The sequence below is a fragment of the Monodon monoceros genome, unplaced genomic scaffold (assembly GCF_005190385.1).
Source record: "Monodon monoceros isolate NGI ecotype Baffin Bay Population unplaced genomic scaffold, NGI_Narwhal_1 Super_Scaffold_21, whole genome shotgun sequence".
In the NCBI taxonomy this organism is placed as follows: Eukaryota; Metazoa; Chordata; class Mammalia; order Artiodactyla; family Monodontidae; genus Monodon; species Monodon monoceros.
This window is the reverse complement of record NW_021703778.1, coordinates 172,818,256-172,840,636: the sequence shown is the minus strand read 5'-3', so window position 1 is coordinate 172,840,636 and position 22,381 is coordinate 172,818,256. Positions and strand designations below refer to the sequence as shown.

The window sequence follows — 22,381 nt, the reverse complement described above, 5'->3', positions numbered from 1 at the left end:
GTGAACATCAATGAAACAGAACAAAGTTAAACACTAGGGGGGAAAAAAATCAACAAAACCAAAAGTTAGTTCTTTAAAGGGGTCAACAGAATTAATAAACTTTAGCTAAGCTAAACTGACTTAAGAAGAAAGAAAATCTGAACAGACCTAAAACACAAGAAATTAGTAATTTAAAATCCCCCCACAAAGAGAAGTCCAAGCTCAAATGATTTCATTAGTAATTTCTATCAAATATTTAAAGAAATATCAATCTTATATAAACTCTTTCAGAAAATAGCAGGAAACACCTCCTAACTCATTCTATGAAGCCAGTGCTACTCTGATACCAAATCAGACAAAGATATCACAAGAAAACTTGTGATATCTTGTGAAACCAATAACCCTCATGAACACGGATGAAAAATCTTTAGCAAAAACCTATTAAAAACCTTTAACTTGTTTGCTATAAAACAAGTTTATAGGGACTTCCCTCATGGCGCAGTGGTTAAGAATCCGCCTGCCAACGCAGGGGACACGGGTTTGAGCCCTGGTCCGGAAAGATCCCATATGCTGCAGAGCAACTAGGCTCGTGTGCCACAGCTACTGAGCCTGCGAGCCACAGCTACTGAGCCTGCACGCCTAGAGCTCCGCAACAAGAGAAGCCACCGCAGTGAGAAGCCCGCGCACTGCAACAAAGAGCAGCCCCCACTTGCTGCAACCAGAGAAAGTCCGCATGCAACAACGAAGACTCAACACAGCCAAAAATAAAAATAAATTTTAAAAATAAATAAAAATAAAACAAGTTTATAAAAAGAATTACACACTATGTGGAATTCAGCCCGGGAATGCAGGCTAGTTTTAACAACCAAAAAGCAATTAATGTAATATACCATACAAATCAAAGGAAAAAAAACATGATTATCTCACAGACACAGAAAAGGCATTTGGCAAAATGTGACATTCTTTCCTTATGAAAGCTCTCAGCAAACTAGGAATAGAAAGTAACTCCTTCAACCTGATAAAGAGCCTCTACAAAAACCCTGCAGCTAACCTGCAGCTAACATACTTAGTAGTGAAAAACGATGCTTTCTCCCCAAAACTGGGAACAAGGCAAAGATGTATGTTCTCACCACTTCTATTCAGCTCAATACAGAGGGTTCTAGCCAGTATAATAAAACAGGAAAAAGAAATTAAGAGCATACAGATTGGAAAGGAAGCAGTAAAACTGTCTTTATTCATAGATATGATCCTGTATGCAGGAAATCCTAAAGAACCTACAAAAACTACTGGCACTAACAAACAGGTTTAACAAGGTCACAGGATAAAAGATCAATATATAAAAATCGAGCTTCCTTGGTGGCACAGTGGTTGAGAGTCACCTGCCGATGCAGGGGACACGGGTTTGTGCCCCGATCCGGGAAGATCCCACATGCCGTGGAGCGGCTAGGCCCGTGAGCCATGGCCGCTGAGCCTGCACGTCCGGAGCCTGTGCTCCGCAATGGGAGAGGCCACAACAGTGAGAGGCCCGTGTACCGCCAAAAAAAAAAAAAAAAAAATCAATTGTTCATTTCTAGCTATGAACAATGCAAAAATAAAGAAAACAATTTAAATTCATAATAGCATCAAAAAGACTAAAATAGAAATAATTTAACAAAATACTGCACACTTGAAAACCATAAAAAGTGTTAAGAGAAATTAAAGGATATCTAACAGACATTCCAGCTCAGTGCATTATACAACTCAATACTGTTAAGATGGCAGTTCTCCTCAAACTGATCTACAGATTCAATACAATCCCCATCACAACCCCTGCAAGGTTTGTTGTAGAAATGAACAAGACGATCTTAAATTTTATATGGAAAGTAAAAGGATCTAAAAGAGTAAAAAAAACAACTTTGAAAAAGAAGAACAAAATATGAGGACTAACACTACCCAATTTCTATTAAAGACAGACATAAATCAACAGAAAATAGGGAAGTTCAAAAATAAATCTTTACATTTATGGCCAATTGATTTTTGACAGGTGCCAAGGCAATTCAGAGGGGGAAAAGACAGTTCTTCAGCAAATGATGTTATAACAACTGGATGTTCATATGTGAAAAAATGAACTTAAGACTCTTACACGTCACACCATATACAAATATCATCTCAAAATGGATCAAAGACCTCAGTACCATAAGTAAATATAAGAATTAGAGGAAAACAGAGGAGAAAGAAAACTCTTCTGTGAAGTTGGGTTTAGCAAAGATTTTTCAGATATAACATCAAAAGCATAAAATTTTTTTTAAAAAAGCTAAAGTGGACACCATCAAAATTAATAACGTGTTCTTTAGGATATGCCATTAAGAAAATGAAAAGACAAGCTGTGTGATGGGGAAAATATCTGCAAATTGCAAATTCGGAAGAGACCTTTAGCTATAGCATTATAAAGAATTTCTACAACTCAGTAAGATGACAATCAAGCCAATTAAAAAACAGGGAAAAGATCTGAAGATACTTCACCAGAAAAGGTGTATGACTGGTTAATAAGGATATAAAAAGATCTTTTATATCATTAGTTATTAAGGAAATGCAAATTAAAACCATAATAAGATACTACCATAACTCCACTAGATTAAGTACAACAAAAAATACACTGACAATGCCAGGTGCAGGCAAGGATGTGAAGAGACTGGAACTGTCATATGTTGCTGGTGGGAATGTAATACGCAAGTCACTTTGGAAAACAGTTTGTCCATTTCTTAAAATTAACATAAACTATACAACCTACCAATTCTACTCCTAGATATCTACCCGAGAGAGAAGAAAATATATGTTCACTCAAAGACTTTACATGACTTTCCAGAGTAGCATTATTCATAACAGCCAAATACTGGAAACAATCCAACCATTTCATCAACTGGTGAATGGATGGATAAAGGAAATGTGGCATAGACAAACAGTGGAGTATTATTCAGTTGTTAAAAAGAACAAACATGTTACAACACGGATGAACCTCAAACATATTATGCTCAATGAAAGAAGCCAGATTTTTTTTTAAAAAAACATTATGCCATTTATATAAAATTTTCAGAGAAGGCAAATCTATGGAGACCAAGAGCAGCTCAGTGGCTGCCCAGAGTGGGGGTAGGAATAGGAGTTGCTGACAAACGTTAAGAACTTGTGTTTCTAAAAACAGCTTTATTGAGGTACGTACCAAGAACTAATTAATTTAAGTACACAATTTAATAATTTTAGTAAATTTATAGATTTGTGTGACTATCACCACAACTGTTCTAAGGTATTTATAAGCAAACTTTTGGGGATGACAGAACTGTTGTAAAGCTGAGTTGTGGTGATGGTTAGCACAAGTCCGCAAACTTACTAAAACCACTGAACTGCTACCCTAACCCCCACCTACCCAGAGCACAGCAAGTCAGGACATGGCCACCCTCGTCGGGGGTGGAGAGAGAGGGGATAAGGAGAGGCAAAGGAGCACCAGGTGACTGGTCCTTCCTGGCGAGAAGGCGTCCTGTGCTGTTGGGAGCAGAGCTGTGTAAGAACAGGGAGCATCTGCCAATTTCGTGACCTGCCGCTCCTTCCCATATGCATTTTGGGTGATTTCTTTTAGCTTTATGAGCACTTCTTATGTTTTATAACACAGTTTCCCTCAGCTGCTGGTCACGTGGCACATTCACTGCGTGCAAACACACTGAGATGACCTGTGCACTGTATGTATGTTAAACTTCAACACAAAGTTCACGTAAAAATATTTTCAGCCTTTATCACAATGGCTAAGGCAGCTCTGTTTATCTAACACCTTTCTGAAAGGTGTCCACTGCTCCCTGTTCTCACGCAGGACTGGATGTGCCGGGAGCCTTCTGTCTGCTCCTCCCCCATGTCTGTCCTCCCTTCTCGGCCTCCTCTGAGCTGTCCAGGCTGACCTGGGCTCACGGGCTGCACCAATGAGAGCCCCTGTCCTAGGGAATCGGATTGGGTTTGGCCAACGGAGAGCCCAGCAAGTGTCAGAGGGGGAGGGGGAAGCGCGACAGCGGGGCCCACTCCTGTAAGTTGGTCCTCTCCACACAGCCTCTCAGCCTCCACAGCCCAGGCCCCTTCCCTCCCTTTCCCCCTGAGGTGCCCACTGTGGTTTCCCTCCGACCTGCCTGTGCCATTTGAAAGGGTCTCTTTATCACATTCTCAAGCCGCCCCTACTTGCTGCCTGGCTCCTGGCTGACGATCAGGACACAGGTGGCTGGTGCCTCCGTCTGGCACCTCTAGCTGCCGCCCCGCGTCAGAGGATCAGTCTATCACGTCTCATAAACAATTCAAGGCATTCACAATCTAGACAGCTAAGAAAGAAAACTTGTCATCACACAACTCACCCTAAAAGTTTCTGCCGAGCATTATCCTGCAACTGTGTGATCCTTTCTGGCCCAAGACACATCGATCCATTTGGTCCATCACACACTAGCTTGTTAATAGCAGCTCTGAGAATATTAATCTGTAAATAAAATGGCAACGTACTCATATGGTTCTTCTATAATTGAATTCCACTCCACATTTAAATAATTCATAAGCATTCAGATTTCATATTTTCATGATTATCATCAGTATCATTTCTGGAAGAAATTATCAAAACGACACAAATAACACCAATAACCACTATCAATAATTTAAGAAGCAATAACAGAAAAAAAAAAAGCAAGGAAGGTTCAGACTTTTCAGTGTAAGCACACTTTTTAAACTTCTACTAAAATTTAATAGTTTAACCCATGGGGTTACACTGTTCAAAATCTACTTGTATCACATACCCAGTAAGCCCTCTGTATCTGTGGATTCAACCAACCTTGGATCAAAAACATTCAGAAAAAAAAAATTCCATGAAGTTCCAAAATTCAAAACCTGAATTTGCCATACACTGGCAACTATTTACATAGGGTTTACATTGTATTAGTTATTATAAGTAATCCAGAGATCATCTAAAGTGTATGGGTGGTGTGTACAGGTTATATGCAAATACTACACCATTTTATATAAGGGACTTGAGCTTCTGCAGATTTTGGTATCTGATGGGGGTCTTGGAACCAATCTCCCACAGATACCGAGGGAGGACCATATGTTCCTCTCACTTTGTGTGCGTCTTTTCTTCCTTTATTTTTTTTAATATTTATTTATTTGGCTGCATCAGGTCTTAGTTGAGGCACGTGGGGTCTTTCGCTGCAGCACGAGCTTCTCTCTAGTTGTGGCACACGGGCTCCAGAGCACGTGGGCTTAGTAGTTGTGGCACGCAGGCTCTAGAGCACATGGGCTTAGTTGCCCCACGGCATGTGGGATCTTAGTTCACCGACCAGGGATTGAACCCACGTCCCCTGCATTGGAAGGAGGATTCTTAACCACTGGACCACCAGGGAAGTCCCTTGTGTGTGTTTTTTCAATTGAGGTACAATTGGTACATGACAGTATGTTAGTTGCAGGGGTACAAAAGAATAATTCGGTGCTTGTATACACTGCACAGTAAGTCCAGTTACCACCGGTCACCATGTACCTGACCCCTTCACCCTTTCCGCCCCTCTCGGCCCCTACTGTCGCCCTGTTTGCAACATTCCCACAGAAGCCTGAGGAGTGCCCCCCAGAGCAACAACGTGCCATATTTTGTTCCAGCCTGTGTCATAGTGTTTAATGAACTTTCTGCTTTGAGTAATCTGAAATTTAGGAAGAGCAGCGAAGACAGAACAGACGTTCCGTGCACTCCTCCCGGACGCGAACGCCTTCCACCCGCAGTTCATCTGTCACTACTCAGAGGCTGACCTGGGCACGTCACTATTAACTGGAGTCCAGGCTCCATGTGGATTTGACCACCTTTTCCACTCACGTCCTCTTTCTATCCCCGGACCCAATCCAGGGCACCACACTGCACCTGTTGTCACGTCTCCCCGGTCTCCTTTGGTCCAGGGCAGTTTCTTAGCCTTTTCCTGTTTTTTGAGACCTTGACAGTTCTGATTTCTGGTCAGGTATTTTGTGAGATGCCCCCTAGTCTGGGCTTATGTGACGCCTTTCTCATGATTAGGTTGGGGTGGTGAGTTCTGGGGAGAACCCCACAGAGGTGGGGGCCCTTCTCATCCTGTCCCGTCAGGACATGTGCGCCATCGCCAGGACGGATCACTGGTGATGCTGGCCTTGGCCACTTAGCCGAGGCAGCGTCTGCCAGGCTCCGTGGAAGCCAGTCACTAAGTCTAGTCCACTCTCAAAGCGGGGAGGAGGGAACAGGGGAGGTGTAAGCTCCACCTCCTGGGCACTGCTGGGAATTCTCCTGAGTGGAAGATTTGTCTCCTCGTCCCCATTTGTTTATTCAATCACTTGTTTACACCCTTTGGACACTGTGAGTTATAACCCAATACCCCATGATTTATTTTATTGCTCTGTCCCAACCCTGGCCACTGGCCTCCCATGTCCCTGTGACAGGCTGCATACTTTTGTTTCTTGAGTGCTTCTTTACTTCCTGGCTCTACAAGAAGCTCCAGGCTCATCCTGTGTTTCCTCTGCCCATTTCTCCAAGGAGCCCTGGTTCCTTTTATTGGAAAATCCTATCAGAAACCGCAATCTGGGCCCTGGGTTTGTTCATGGCTACTGGGGTGTCATCATTTCTTGCGCTCAGAGAGCTAGGTTATTGGTGCGTGCGTACGAAATCATGTATACACACGTAACTTACTTGCATGAAGTTAAACATGAATTCCTACTGAACCATGTCTCTCAGTCACCCTGTCCCACAGGGTGTGTTCCAGCCTTCCTTTCTAAGTCCATCTCTAAGTTTAGTAATAAGAAACCTGGCTCCTGCGTCCGTTTACTCTGTTGCTCAAGCCCAGTAGCACACAGTTTCAGAAATAACTTGCACTCCATGAGAAACAACTTTACCAAGTAGGAGACAGGAGCCTTACCATTTCCAGTCAAAAGTATTTTCCAAAGCTCCTTTTCCCCTCACCCCCTTCAATGCAATTATCCCCCAAATCCTAGTCGGTGTTGGGGGTGTGTGTGGGTGTGTGTGTGTGTGTGTGTGTGTGTGTGTGTGTGTGTGTACTGCATATATCTGAGTTCCACTCTTTCATGGGGCACGGACTATGTTTTTTTTTTTAATATTTATTTTTTTACTTATTTTTTTTTGAACCCAATTATTTAATTAGGTTCTTTGTAAGAAGTTTAGAACACTACTTTGTGAGGATAAATTCTGTTTGTAAGAGCGAACACAGAGCGGAGGTAGCCCTGGAGCTGAGGAACAGCTTTGATTCTTTGCAGGATTTGAGTCCACAGCTTTCTGATCAACCTTCCGCTGCTCTGTAATCTCGTTATTTCTCTCTCTCTGTGTCGAAGATCTCACCTTCCTGGTGCCTGGGCTTACGCAGTTTCTTCTTCTTGAAATAAGCATCAGTGAGATGTTCTGGGATTTTCACACCACTGATATCAATTTTGGTGGAAGTGGCAATGACAGATTTCTGGCGTGTTCTCCGCAGAGGAACTCGATTGAGGGACAGAGGCCCGGTCACAAGTAGCAAGCCACTGCTCAGCTGCTTCAGGAAAATGACCCTCTTGCCTCTGTGGCGCCCAGTGAGGCAGATCAGAATGGTCCCAGGAGTGATGCTAGCACGCAGTTTTCTCACATGCTTACTGAAGGGTTTTTTGCCGTGACTCAACAGCTCTCAAGGCACATCTTCAGTAGGATGATACCTAGGCATTTTGCGAAGTTTAACCACCCGGGTACCACCATTCTTGTCACCACCAACTAGTTTTGTGACAGTAGCAAGAACCTTCACCTTCTTTTTCTTTTCAACCTTGGATTTAGCTGCTGAATACTTCCTCTCGTACGAGGCCTTTCTGGAATACATAGCCGATCGGGAATATCTGCCAATTCCTCTGACGAGGACAGGGTTTCGGCTGCAGTGGGGCTTCCCCTTCTTAACCTGCTTCACCTTTTTAACCTTGCCACCAGCATCAGCCTTCTTGGCTTCAGGTTTTCTCCTTAGTATCTGGCTTCTCAGCCTTTTCACCCGCCATCTTGCAAGATGGGAAAAACTATTTTTTTACTTACTTATTTGGTTGCACCAGGTCTTAGCTGCAGCAGGTGGACTCCTTAGTTGCAGCACATGGGCTCCTTAGTTGTGGCAGGCTAACTCTTAGCTGCGGCACGCACGTGGGATCTAATTCCCTGACCAAGGATCGAACCCGGGCCCCCTGCACTGGGAGCGTGGAGTCTTAACCACTACACCAACAGGGAAGCCCCAGACTATGGGATTTTTTGGGGTTTTTTTGTTGTTTTTTTTAACATCTTCATTGGAGTACAATTGCTTTACAATGTTGTGTTAGTTTCTGCTGTATAACAAAGTGATTCAGCTATATACATACATACAACCCTATATCCCCTCCTCTTGCGTCTCCCTCCCACCCTCCCTATCCCACCCCTCTAGGTGGTCACAAGTCACCGAGCTGATCTCCCTGTGCTATGCGGCTGCTTCCCACTAGCCATCTATTTTACATTTGGTAGTCAGACTACGGGTTTTGACAAGCACACAGAGCCATGCCATCTACCCCCGCAGTACACACAGGGCAGCTCCTTCACTCTCCAGTCCCTGTGGTATCCTTTGTGGTCCATCACTCCTCTGCCCCCAGGAACCACGAATCTGTTCTCCGTCCCTATAGTCTGGCCTTTTCCAGAATGTCATATGAATAGAATCATACCATCTGCAGCCCCCGCCCGAGTCCTGGCTTCTCTCACTTAATAACATGCATTTAAAATTCGCTCACGTTGTTGCAGGAATCAACTGCTCACTCCCTTTACTGCTGAGGAGTGCTCCACTGTATATGGCTGTGCCACAGCTTGTCCATCCCCTGCTGAAGGACATCGTGACTGCTTCCAGTTGTTAGCTATTATGAATGCTGCAATCCATATTCACAAACAGGTCTTATGTGGATGTAAGTTTTCAAATCTCTTTGATAAATACTTAAAAGTAGGACTCCTGGGTCTTACGGTCGGTGTATGTTTAACTTTGAAGAACCTTATCCTCCACAAAACACTAGCCCCGCTCTGCACTCCCACCAGCAGTAACAGTGTTCCTGTTGCTCCACATCCTTGCCAGCACTGGGTATTTTCAGTTTTTTGGATTTTAGCCATTCTAATAGGTCTGCAGAGGCACGTCACTGAGATCTTAACTTGCATTTTTCTAATGACATATGATGTTGAACACCTTTTCATTGGTTTATTGCCATCCATATTTAATTTAGTTGCTTATTTTATTGAGTTTTAAGAGTTCATTACACATTATGAACAAAAGTCCTTCCTTAGATACATATTTGCAAATATTTCCTCCCCGTGTGTAGCTTGTCTTTTCATCCTCTTAACAGGGTCTTCTGCAGAGCAGGTTTTAATTTGATAAAGTCCAAATTATCAATTTTTTCTTTCAGATTATGCTTCATTGCATCTACAAACTCATTGCCAAACCCAAGGTCATATAGATTTTCTCCTGTATTTACTTCTAGAAGTTTTACAGCTTCACATTTCATGACTAGGTCTATGATCTAAGGAGTACTTTTAAGCCCCAAAGCCCCTTTACATGAAAGGGCGGTCAAGTTCAATCAACAAAGCCACATGCCCCCTGGAGAAAGGACCAGACCGCAGTCCTCACCCAGCGCCCCTCCCCCACCCCCTCCTGCACAGCTATGCCAACCTCAGCGACTCCATGGAACTTCTAGCACTCTGGAGGAGTGCTTCCAAACTAGCTGTCCTGAAAGACCAGCTTTGTTTCTCATTTTGTAAAATGCAAGAGAACTGAGTTATTACAACAATGAAATACAAAAACAAAAGCATATAAAACATAAGCCCAAATTTTTCATTATTAAATTCAAAAGCTATAAAATTACTTTGTCACCCAAGTCTCTAAATGGTCAGCCTTAACTTGTGCACTGATCTGGTCCCAGACCAGCATAGGTACTTCCGCTGCAGAGTCGAGTTTGCACCCAAGGGTCAGCCCAGCAAGCCCCCCACCGTGTGTGTGTGGAAAGGACCGAGTGGGGCAGGACTTTCCTCAGTCCCCAACAGGAACTAGCAAGGATGTCCAGCTGGTCCTGACTTGGGGTGAGGCCTGGGTAGACATGCACGGCAGTCTTGCTGCCTGCTGTTCAGTCCTACTGCCCAGGAAGGCTTACTGTGCCGGGAGGTACCTAATGAGAAATTCAGAGAGCACCACCTGTCAGGAAGCTACTTTGCACAGAAAAGTAAAACAGGCAGGTCAAGGGAGAGCGAGCACCTCCAGGACCGGAGGTGTGCGCCTGCATTTTAAGCACGGCGTCAGACACAGCTCCTGTTGCTAAACGGCTGTACCAGCAAAACGAGAGCGAGCAGCAGCTCCCACTCTATGATGACCTCAGCAGCCTTACCTCTATGGCATCCTCCACGCTGAACTGCACGTCAAATGCGAGCTCCATGTCATGCTCCGGCAGGAGAGGGGCCCCTGTAGTAGGATTCCACCCCAAACCACAGAGGACTCCAGTATAGCATTTGCCATCTCGATCAACTCTAAATGAAAAGTTTTGAGAAAAGTTAATATTTCAAAATTGTTAAGCCACGGGGTTTTTTGTTTTTGTTTTTTTGAATGGGCAGCCTGAGTTTATTTTATACATACAGATAGTATATATATATTTATTTACTTATTGAAGTATAGTTGATTAACAATATTGTGTTAGTTTCAGGTATACAGCACAGCAACTTGGATATATATATGTATGTATGTGTATATATCCCTCTTCAGACTCTTTTCCCTTATAGGTTATTAGAAAATATTGAGGGGCTTCCCTGGTGGCGCATTGGTTAAGAATCCGGCTGCCAATGCAGGGGACACAGGTTCGAGCCCTGGTCCGGGAAGATCCCACATGCTGTGGAGCAACTAAGCCCGTGCGTCACAACTACTGAGCTGGCACTCTAGAGCCCGCAAGCCACAACAACTGTGCCCGTGTGTCACAACTACTGAAGCCAGCGCTCTAGAGCCCGTGAGCCACAACTACTGAGCCTACATGCCACAACTACTGAAGCCCACACGCCTAGAGCCCATGCTCCACAACGAGAAGCCACCGCAATGAGCAGCCCACGCACTGGAACGAAGAGTAGCCCCCGCTCGCCGCAACTAGAGAAAGCCCGCACGCAGCAATGAAGACCCAATGCAGCCAAAAAGAAATTAATTAATTAATTAAAAAAAAAAAAGCGAGCCCTGCTCACTGACACACTTCTCTTTACTAAAGCCTCTAGGAGTTCCTGTCTGATCTTGGCACAAGAAAGAGCCACCGCTGCAGTCTTACCTCGTGGCACCATCGCGAGTGGGACGGGCATGGTTTCCCACTGACAACCGGTGCCAGGAGACTTGGTGTCACACCCACAGCCCATTAACAACAGGACGTCCATCAGCGCGGTGCTGATGCTGGGCCTCAACTCCACCTCCACTTTGATCCCTTGCCCCACTTCAAGTCACGCTCCTGTGTGAGGCTGCATGTCCTTGTCAGCTCTCTGAGCTTCTTTCTAAACTGAGTCTCAGTGTAGCTCCGCAAATAACCATAATGCCTCCCTCAATCACACTGAAGCTGGGGGAGGTGCGGTCGGCCTCCAGGCCTGCCAAGGACACTTTTCCATCAGCGCTTTCTCTCCAAAAGGAGGGAGGGGCCCCGTTTCTCCCACTGGGTTCGCATCTTACCAAAGCCTGGGGACAAGACGAGGGAGCACCCCATACCTGAGCTCCATGACTGGTGCAAACAGCATGCTGAGAAGCGCAGGAAGGCCGGGGATGTGCGGCATCAGCGAGGTCTCCCTCAGCAGCATGGTGGACCCTGTGGACAGTCACAGCCAAGGGCAGCGCTGGGCGCATTGTAATGAGTGTGCCATCTTCCCCCCCACAACTCCTCCTTGTCCTCAGGCCTCCCTCCCTGTGTTGAGTCTGTCCCCACAGATGTGCCCCAACAGAGAAGTGCTCCCTGGTGTCGGTCCCCACAGCACCCCAAGAGGAACCCCTTATCCTAAGGCTCAAGCTTCGACCCTGTTTGGGGACCCGTCCTGTCTGGTTACTCTCGCCTTTCCTTTCTCCTCCTTAGGCTATCGGGTTTGTCCCTGGGCCAAGCTCTTGGATTTGCTCTCCTTCGTGGCCAAGCACAGTGGAATGAATGGATGATCAAGGAATCAATCCACGCATTCCTGCACAGCGGGAAAGGTGATGATGCTCCAGTTCTTAAACTCCCACCAGCCAGTGTACTCAGGAAATAGTCTAAAACATGGCACACAGGCGTGAGGCTGTTCACTGATTACCAGACAAACTGTTCCGGGAACTGGAGTCAAGGGGAAGAAGAGAAGAGCAACACCGCAGGGACAGCAGGCCTTCACTCACCGGTGGCGTTAACCGAAAGGGAAGCTGCAACCAGCATCCTCTGGTGGAGGTCCTCAGGGCTGTCGCTGATGATGACGGAGTTGATGCTCTCCTTCTCAATCTGAACACGCCTGAAAGGAGAGCTGTCGGGAGACGGCTGCTCCTCCACCCGCGAGGCAGTGAGTGACGCCAAACCCGCGAGGAGCACGTTTCAAAGGCACTCCGACACGCAGACACAGGCCCAACAGGCGCAATACACCACGGCCCGTCTGCACTGAGCCTCCTCACGCTGGAGCCCTGGGGCTGGTCCTCCACCCCTTCCGCTCTTCCACCCCTCGTGTGGTCCCAGCCATCCCTGGAGCCACGTGCTGACGCTGCCCGAACCTCTACCTGCGCCCCAGACCTCTGTGCCGTGGCCACCCGCCCCCTTCCCCCTCTCAGCGGAGCCCAGCAGGGCGCCCTCCACTCCCACTCCTCCCCCAGCACCAACTCTAATCAGGCACCGGCCTGCTGGGTCCACACCGAAAGCTCTCACAAAGCTGCCCACCTCTGCACCTCCTGTCGTGGACTCGGCACGGTCCACGGCGGTCCTGCTCTGGAGCACAGTGTGAGCAGCCTCAGAGGTCTGCGCCTACCCGAGCGTCCTTCATGCTGGAGCTCTGCACACTTTAAAGTGTTCACAGAGCACTTGAACACCTTGTGAAAATGCAGGTTCGAAAGGTCTGGGTGGGGCTGAGCCCTGCATCCCTAACAAGCTCTTGGGGACACGTCTGCTGCTGGTCCTGGAGGAGACTTCGAGAAGCCAGGGTCTACCCTGCAGCCGAAGTGACCATTTAAAGTGCACACAGGGCTTCCCTGGTGGCGCAGTGGTTGAGAGTCTGCCTGCCAATGCAGGGGACATGGGTTCGAGCCCTGGTCTGGGAAGCTCCCACATGCTGTGGAGCAACTAAGCCCATGCACCACAACTACTGAGCCTGCGCTCTAGAGCCCGTGAGCCACAACTACTGAGCCTGCGCGTCCGGAGCCTGTGCTCCGCAACAAGAGAGGCCGTGACAGTGAGAGGCCCGCACACCGCGATGAAGAGTGGCCCCCACTCGCTGCAACTATAGAAAGCCCTTGCACAGAAACAAAGACCCAACACACCCAAAAATAAATAAATAAATTTATAAAAAATAAAAAAAATTAAAAAATAAAGTACACACAGTGAGGCTTCCCACGTGGCTTGTGAGGCTCTGCAGCCCCCGCACTTTCCCTCCACTTCCTCAGAGGTGACCCAAGGCCCATATGCCTGCTGCTGGGACCCTCCCCACCCAGCCCTCACCCTGCCTGCCCTGACAGCTGGACTTCTCCTGGTCTAACTCCTCTGCAGGCTTCAGGTCTCAGATTTCCCTGGAAAATCTCGACGGCCTTCCGACTGTGGACAGGGGCCCCTCTTAGATGCCTTCGTAATGTTCCATGGCCCCTAACAAGACCCTCATCAACCTATCTTGAAATAAGTGGCTTTCTCTGTCCTACCCTCTGCCCACTGGACCCATAATCTGGGGGAGGACACCAACTGTGTTTGTTCACTACTGTTCTCCCCAACTGCTCCCAGGACACAGGGGGCACTCACAGACCTGCTGAATGTATAACAATTACAGTAAGAACAGAAAAAACGAAGGCTTTGATGAAAGATACTCCAACATGTCTTATACAGAATGGCTTTCACATAAGAGAGAATGGGAACTGCAGATTTGGAGCTAGTGGAGAAGCTGGAAGGAGTCAGAAAAAGTAACACATTCCTACAGGTCAGGTATTAAAAAAAAGATAGTTTCTGATGAGCTCTGTAAAAAGAGGACCAAAGAAAAAAACTTCATGGGAAACTTAAGTTAATCATACCTGAACTTGGATATTCTGGTCAGACTATGACACCTCAGTTCATAAGGGTTAAAAGGCCCATGAAGTATTGCCTGTACACATAAAATATACAAGATGTTACCAGTAAGTAAAATGTCACTTCACATACATTTAAAAAATCCAAAAGCCAGCTCATAGTTTAAAAAAAGAAAAAAGCTACACCTTCGTCAGTCATAACATCTTTGAGATTTAATGGGAGAAAAATGCGTTAAAGGAGGTATTTTTCTGGTATGCAACTGATTCCTTCCATGGTTTCGCTAACTTTCCTCTCTCTATATATATAAATACATACACATACTTTGGTCAAAAAAAGGAAACACCGCCAAATACTTCAGTGAAAGTATTCTTTTCATGGCAGCAGACTATTCCAGTTAAATAAGCAGGTCTATGACCACACAGCCAAAGGCTGGGGCAGTGTAAGAGTGAGTCCCTGTCAGCCCTCCTCCAAACGGGCCAAGTGACTAGAGCACCTCCACGGGATGAAGCTAAGCCTTGACGCTGGTTCTCAAAAGCCCACACACTGTGCTTCCCCTTGCTCTGACAGACAAGCACTGGTCGCTGTGACTGAAAAATGTTGCCTGCTGTCCGACTGCCTGGTTTTTGTTGCAAAATTCCTATACATCCTGGCTTCTCCTTCACCTCTTCGGAGCAGTCCCTCAGAACTACCTGAGAGGCTGCCTCCCAGGCTTCAAGTCCTCAGAAAGTCTGCCAAATAAAATATAATCCTCAACTTTCAGGCTGTGCATTTTTTTCACTCAACATCGCCTTTGGAAAGGTTAGTTTTAAAAAAGAACTAGTCATGGGACTTCCCTGGTGGCCCACTGGCTAAGACTCTGCGCTCCCAATGCAGGGGGCCCAGGTTCGAGCCTGGTCAGGGAACTAGACCCCACATGCTGCAACTAAGACCTGGAATAGCTAGCTAGCTAATTAATTAATAAATAAATAAATAAATAAAAATTTTTTTTTGGAAGAAAAGAAGAACTAGTCAAAGCATTGCTCTATACTAAACCCTGGGTTTTGGTCTTATTAATATAGGCTCTATTGTGAGAAAAGTAACAGTTAAAAACCAGTAAAGAGGGACTTCCCTGGTGGCACAGTGGTTAAGACTCCACCTGCCAATGCAGGGGACACAGGTTCGAGCCCTGGTCCGGGAAGACCCCACATGCCGCGGAACAACTAAGCTCGTACACCTCAACTACTGAGCCTGTGCTCTAGAGCCCATGAGCCACAACTACTGAAGCCCACGTGCCTAGAGCCCGTGCTCCACAACAAGAGAAGCCACAGCAATGAGAAGCCCGTGCACCGCAACGAAGAGCAGCCCCCGCTCACCACAACTAGAAAAAGCCCACGCGCAGCAACGAAAACCCAACACAGCCAAAAATAAATTAATTTAAAAAAAAACAGTAAAGAAAAAACCACCATGACTACTAGCTACAATTCAGCTTATAAATGTAGAATGATTTTTTTTTAATTTTAACTGTATTTTAAAATAACTCCTATAAATTACCTTGCAGTTTGGGTTACCCAGTTTATTGGAAGAAAAGCTCTCTAACAAAATCCGGATCAGATACTTTTTGTCGTCTTTCAAGGCAGATGGCTCGGACATGTCTGTCACATATTCTGCTGATTTGGAAAAGAGACCCTTGAGAACTTCATGGCTTTGCTGAACAAAATAAGAAAAGTTCATTTTGCTAAAAGGAAAACCAGTACTAAAAGCACTTTATTCCAAGCTAATCAAAGTATTTCACAGGCATGACCTTATTCTTAAGTGATCTTTACATTATTAAGGTATCAAAAGATAATTTTCTCAAGTACATTTTAAAATTCAAACAAAAGAAATAAAACAGAATGCATTAAAGGCTCAATTCATTAGCCTTTACTACCTTTCAGCCATCAAATAACTGAAAAGAGTGAGAAAAAGAATTTTTTGTATACAAAATGTCAGTTTCGGGCTTCCCCGGTGGCACAGTGGTTGAGAGTCCACCTGCCGATGCAGGGGACACGGGTTCGTGCCCTGGTCCGGGAGGATCCCACATGCCGCGGAGCAGCTGGGCCTGTGAGCCATGGCCGCTGAGCCTGCGCTCCACAACGGGAGAGGCCACAACAGTGAGAGGCCCGCGTACCGCAAAAAAAAAAAAAAAAAGTCAGTTTCATATTGGGAATATTACCAGGATCCCCGGAAGTGTTTTCCCACATGGAAACACAACCCAGCCAGCTCTAGAGTGACGTTTTCCTGCTTGTTTGTCCCTTGCCCAACTCAGCACCTCATCCCCAGCAGAAATTACAGAAGGAAAAACAAACCACCTTCAACGTGAGCCTCAATGTGGCACCTCAAACCTTCAGATCAAGAAAAATAGCTTCAGAACTGATTTTGAAAGAAACAGCTGAAAGACATTTTGAAATGTTCAAAATACTTGAAACTAATATTTTATATGATTACTTTCCTTAGGGAGCTAAATCTTGGAATCCATTTTTTTAAAAATCCCCAAACAGAGAACATTTTCACATATAATCTTCATTCCAAGAAAAAAAAAACAGCTCCATAATCAGAAATCAACAAGAACAGCACTTGACCACCATTATTTGGTCTCAAAGAAACTAGAAGACATTTACGAGGGCACCACAGACCTCAACACACTAAACACTGTCCAGCTCTTCACCCCCCAATATCCTGAGAGAGGAAAAGGGCCCCCCTTCTCTCTCACTCCCCCGCCCTCTGCACACACACACTCAGACACACACACACGCTCCTAAAAGGAGGACGGAAGCGCACACCTTGGACTCATAGGGCTCCTCGGCCAGCTCGGCATAGCCCTCCTTGACGAGGACGTCTCGCACGTTGACAGCGTCCTGCAGCGCCGAGGAGAGGTAGGCGTCCACATGTAGGACGCCATGCACCACGGAGAAGACCTTCACGAGGAGGGCGTGGCCACTGACCAGCGAGGAGAAGCACCGGCTGGCCCTGCCGCTCCAGTGCTCGCCACACACCAGACACCTCGCGGATGGGCGCATCTTGCAAATCTTAAACTCCAAAGCCTACGAGACAGAAGCGCACAGCTGAGCCAGTTTATAAATGTGTGAGACACTCACCCCAAATACCACTGAAAAGTGACCCTGGTGCTGGGATCCTCACCAGTGATCTCCTACAAATCCTACTGAAAACAGTTTCAGGGTAAGTGAGGATTTCATAGGTAAAAAAACCCTTGTTTTTCCTTTTCGAAAACAAAAAAAGTTTAGAATAACTTTTAGAAAGTTTATGTGGGAAAGCATTAGAAATTACTGCTGAATTAAAACTACCTTTTTTGCTAAGTGTGAAACACTCCATACATTTTAACTTGCTCCAAAAGCAGTACTAGCAAAAATATCTACAGCAATATATTTTTGGGAAGAAGCAGAAACCAAATTCGGAGAGCACGACAAAACGAATGCCAGCCCTCTGGGCCTTGGCCCTGTCCATAAGCTGAGGGGCAACCACATGGCCTCCAGAACCCTTCTAGCTTTACGCTCTCAGACCACAGGAGCGTCTCGACCTTACCTGAAAGGGAAGTTCAAGAAACTGACAGGGAATCTCCATTAAGACGTCCAGAGCTACATGCGCTCTGTTTCCGTAGTCTACAAAGAACACCTAGAGGATGAGGAAAGTGCCTCCGTTAGTACAGGCCCAGGCAAACACTGTGCCACCAGCCACGGCCGCTCGACCGTCCATCCCAGCTCTGTCATCACAGGATTCCCAGGGACTGGGGCTTAAATCCTCACGTCACTGAGGGAAGTAACTTTGCTACTAGACCACTTTTCTAACTGTAATTAGTTTATATTTAATTTCCACTTGAGGTTAGAAAAGACTTTCTATCAACTGCTATAAGTCTGTTTCATTTCCCTTTCAGTGATTTGTTACAGAAAAACATACCTCAGCAGAATTTCCAGAAACATAAAGGATTTGTGCTCTAAAGTAGCTTTCTTTATCAAAATCAGCAAAAGGAGCCAGACAGACCAAGTCTGGATGTGGGTGAACGGGCAAGGGCACCAACTTCAGACGGCTGATTTCAGCAGTAAGCTTTTTCAAAATCTCTGAGCTTTTTTCATCAATCCTATATCCCCAAAAGTGCCCCACTTCAACCACCTAAAAAGGAGGAGGAAGAGCAGAGATGAACTCTAGAGAGGATTTCCGTCAAGAGGCACAGACTCTCAAACTGCAGCCCTGGCATACCACCCTACTACATGTCACAAGCCAGATTCCCCGGTCCCTAAGTATTCTACGGGGGAGGGGGTGCCCGGGTTGAGCGAGGTGAGAAACGCTGTCTGGAGGCACAAGACTTGCGGGCACACAAGCACTGTAGGCTCTGGGGGGCACGTGAGAACAGGGCTGTTCCATCCCTGACCAGACCCCAGGGGCCCCAGGGGCCCTCTGGGTGGCGAGGGCTGGGTGCGGGGTGAACGCACAGCCCCCTGGAAGAGCAGTGAGGGGACGGGAGAGTGGATGTCCTCGCCTGCTGCCGCTGCAAGATGGCCAGGGCCGCACTGCTGGAGCTTTCCAGTCTCCTGGCATCCAGGTTTCTATGGGAAGTCTCCCAGTGAAGGGTAACTACAGATTTACCAGGAAGCCCGATGCATTTTAACTGAAATTTTATTTTGAAGAAGTAAAAACTATACCCCAATGAATAATGGTGCCAATGCTAGTTTTGTGGATGTAAATTGAATTACACAAGCAAATAGCACTATGCCAATTAACATTTTTACATGTATCTTGTCGCCAAAACTGATTTTAAAATGTACTAACATTTTAAAAATTAAACTTTGACTCTAGAATGAATATTTGTGTTTACACATTTGTGTTACAGCCACATTCCAATTCAGCAAGTGAGAGTAATTCAAGCTCATCCAGATTTGCTACAGGTAACCCTTAAACAAGGCAGGTTTGCTCTGCGAGGGTCTGCTTACCCGGATACTTTCCAACAGTAAAGACTACAGGACTGCATGGTCCGTGGCTGGTCGAATCTGAGGATGCGGTGGGACCACGGATACGGAGGGCCGACAGTGAGTTACCCGTGGATTAGCCCCACACTGTTTAAGGGTCCAGTGTAGACGACTAAGGTACACAGGCTGTGGGCGAGTGTCTCTATGCATCCACTATCTCACGTCTACAACGTGACAGCTCTAGATTCAGACAGGAAAGCTCTGATGATTGGACCACACCACTCTTACCTCTGTAACATCAATCGTTAAGAAGAGATCTGTAATCTTCTGGGATCTGTCTAACGTGTTAAATGAGACTTGCACAGGATCAACTGTCTGCTTCTGGAAGTCCACATTCACCCTATTTAACACAATTTATTTTAAAAGGCAATAAAAGTATTACAAAGAAAACATGTTTACATATATGAAGTTACGGCTTGAACTATTCCACTGTTTCTATAAGAAAAGAACATTTTAATAAAATACCTAAAGCCGAGATGACAAACGAAGTCGATCTTATCTGAAATGTGAGTTTCTGATGGCTTCCTGAGCTGCCCTGGAGGAGGGTGTGTACGCCAGTAGTTACATACTACCCTTCAGGAATATATTCTAAAGGTCAAGACTGTTACGGAATATCTACTTTTAAGGATATAAATTCTAAATCTAGGACCTGCAATGTTTCCTAACTTGTGGTTTCAGAGGTGACTGACTGACTTTTAGAAAACTACAAGAATCCAAGCCTATTTAATGTTGTTAGGAAACACATACATGATTTTCTAATAAACTGAAGAATTATCATTCATCCCTTGAAGCAATAATATAATAGATGCTAAAATTCCAGGAGATGAAATATAAATTGATAAAAAGTTTCCTTTCCTAATAATTTTATTCTTAAATGAAGAGCAAGAATTATAAGAGATCTGATCCACCTCTCTTCCCAATTTTCCAACCCACTTATTAAACAAGAGTGACTCAGGCTAAGTTACCCAGCAAGACGGGCCTACTCCACGTTATTACAGACTGAACCCACTCAACTCCCAAACTCGCAGAATCAAACCATCCCACACTGGATGAAACTCGATGGAACATACTTCCCTACCTCAACAATTCCTCAAATCCCTGTCAAATTCCTCATGGGGTTAAAAAGATTACAAACAAGAAAAGATGCGGGAGAATTCCTACATACAGCACTGTGTGAATATGACTGAAAGGCAAAGTAACCTGTCAGAAACACTGAAGGGCGATTTAATTTGGTCCAAGAGAAGCCAGCCTGCGAACTGCACAGCAGTTGCCTGGGGGCCAAGCAGACCCGTGCAGGCAGTCCGGCCCCCCCACCCTGCTCAACAGGGACGGGTGGCCTGTGCTGGCAAGTGGTGGGCTGCTCCCAACTGCGCCTGCGTCTTGTCCCACTGCTGGCTCTGCTAAGGGCAAGGGAGACTCTCCTCTGCTTAGGAAGAGAAAGGCAGTAACTGTAAGGAGGAAGAAAGGAAACTAACATTAGGGTCAATCCCTCCGATTTAAACTGAAAATGACACAAATGGTTCTACCCAATCCTCCAAACAGCCTTGTACAATAGGTATCATAGCTATTAAACAGATGAAAACACTGAGGTTCAGAGAGGTCAAGTAATGTGCCCAAGCACACACAGCTAGGAGATGATGAAACCAGGCTACCACGCCAGTGCTTTTAGTGTGAACTTAAGCAAGGTTAAACAGTTGTTTAAAAATAATATTGAGAATGTGAAAGCAGGTGGACAGAGTTGTGCCCGCCTCCCTTCTGAAAATACCTTGTATTCCTGAGCTTGGAAACAGCCCCTCCTTGCACCTTCCCTTCAATCTCCTCTGCAGAATGAACACTGAGTTCAAGGGAAACTTTCAGCTGAGACATCTTAATGGCCATATACACTGCAGGAAGAGTTTTAAACCTCTCTGTTGGATTGCGTGAAAACTCCACAAAGGCTCTGTTCCACAAATGTAAATAAAAAAATAAGTTTATGAGGCATGTTAATTTCTCTCACGTTTAGACAGAGATTTTCAGTAACACCTCTCTTCAAAATACCAGCAACTCTTCCTTCAATAATTAATCAAGAAGACGTATCTAAGGGAAAATTATTCACTTAAGAGAAATAAAAGTTACAATGACATACCATTAAATTAAAACCAAGTATCATCCTCATGTATTACTCAGTATAATGCAGAATAAAGATTAAGTTCAAAAGGAATTTTCGGCTAAGAAATCTTAATTCTCATCATTAGAACAAAGTGACAGATTTGGGTTTTTGTTTTCTTCTATTTTATTGTAAAATAAAAATGAGACAGAGAAAAGCACACAACTGAGTAGTTCAGTGATCTTTCTGATCTCCATCCAAAAAACCATCCAGTTTATCACCCAGTAATGTTGAGGCATGCCCCACCTTACGACCCAACCACATCGCGGTGTCCTATTATCACATTCCTCCCTCTGGGGGAATAAGAATCAAACATGCAGTAAGGGGACTTCCCTGGTGGCTCAGTGGTTAAGAATCTGCCTGCCAATGCAGGGGACATGGGTTTCAGCCCTGGTTCGGGAAGATTCCACATGCCGCGGAGCAACTAAGCCCGTGCACCACAACTACTGAGCCTGCGCTCTAGAGCCCGTGAGCCACAACTACCGAGCCCGTGTGCCACAACTACTGAAACCCGCACACCTAGAGCCCGTGCTCTGCAACAGGAGAGGCCACGGCAATGGGAAGCCCACGCACCGCAATGAAGAGTAGCCCGCGCTCGCTGCAACTAGAGAAAGTCCGCGCGCAGCAACGAAGACCCAACGCAGCCAAAAAATAAATTAATTAAAAAAAAAAAAACATGCAGTAAGGGTGCCTGCCAGACACTTCCTGGCAAAAAGGAAAAAATCTTCAAGTTTACATTTGTTTGTATATGCATGTCAAAATCTCCCGGAGCAAAACATCATACTCAGAAAAATAGACTTATGACTGCTTCAACTACTGTCATGGAAATGTGTGATTTTGGGTGACCTGGAAGGACCCTGAGCTGATGAAGAGCAGCCTGTCGCGTCCCATCCTGTCCAGTCCTCTGGCCTCTCTGCAGCCTCCTGTCTCCACCGCACTGTCCCCCTGCCCTCGGCTCCCTTTCAAGCCTCCTCCACCGACCCTGAGTGAGCTCACAAGTGAGCACGTGCAGTCT

The 22,381-nt window shown here is 45.7% G+C and overlaps 1 protein-coding gene and 1 pseudogene across 1 annotated transcript in view; both read right to left on the bottom strand.

Moving 5' to 3' along the window:
- Positions 1-22,381, bottom strand: part of TDRD9 (tudor domain containing 9) — an 85,698-nt gene that overhangs the window by 5,794 nt on the left and 57,523 nt on the right. Inside the window, exons 19-29 of the mRNA XM_029239270.1 lie at positions 20,986-21,159; positions 19,449-19,560; positions 18,154-18,366; positions 17,782-17,871; positions 17,022-17,282; positions 15,754-15,909; positions 14,229-14,299; positions 12,372-12,481; positions 11,724-11,820; positions 10,384-10,522; positions 4,344-4,462 (exon numbers count right to left, since the gene is read on the bottom strand). Of these exons, the coding sequence (XP_029095103.1) occupies positions 4,344-4,462; positions 10,384-10,522; positions 11,724-11,820; positions 12,372-12,481; positions 14,229-14,299; positions 15,754-15,909; positions 17,022-17,282; positions 17,782-17,871; positions 18,154-18,366; positions 19,449-19,560; positions 20,986-21,159 (1,542 nt within the window). The remainder of the gene's footprint in view (positions 1-4,343; positions 4,463-10,383; positions 10,523-11,723; positions 11,821-12,371; positions 12,482-14,228; positions 14,300-15,753; positions 15,910-17,021; positions 17,283-17,781; positions 17,872-18,153; positions 18,367-19,448; positions 19,561-20,985; positions 21,160-22,381) is intronic.
- LOC114904888 lies at positions 7,156-8,007 on the bottom strand (annotated as a pseudogene).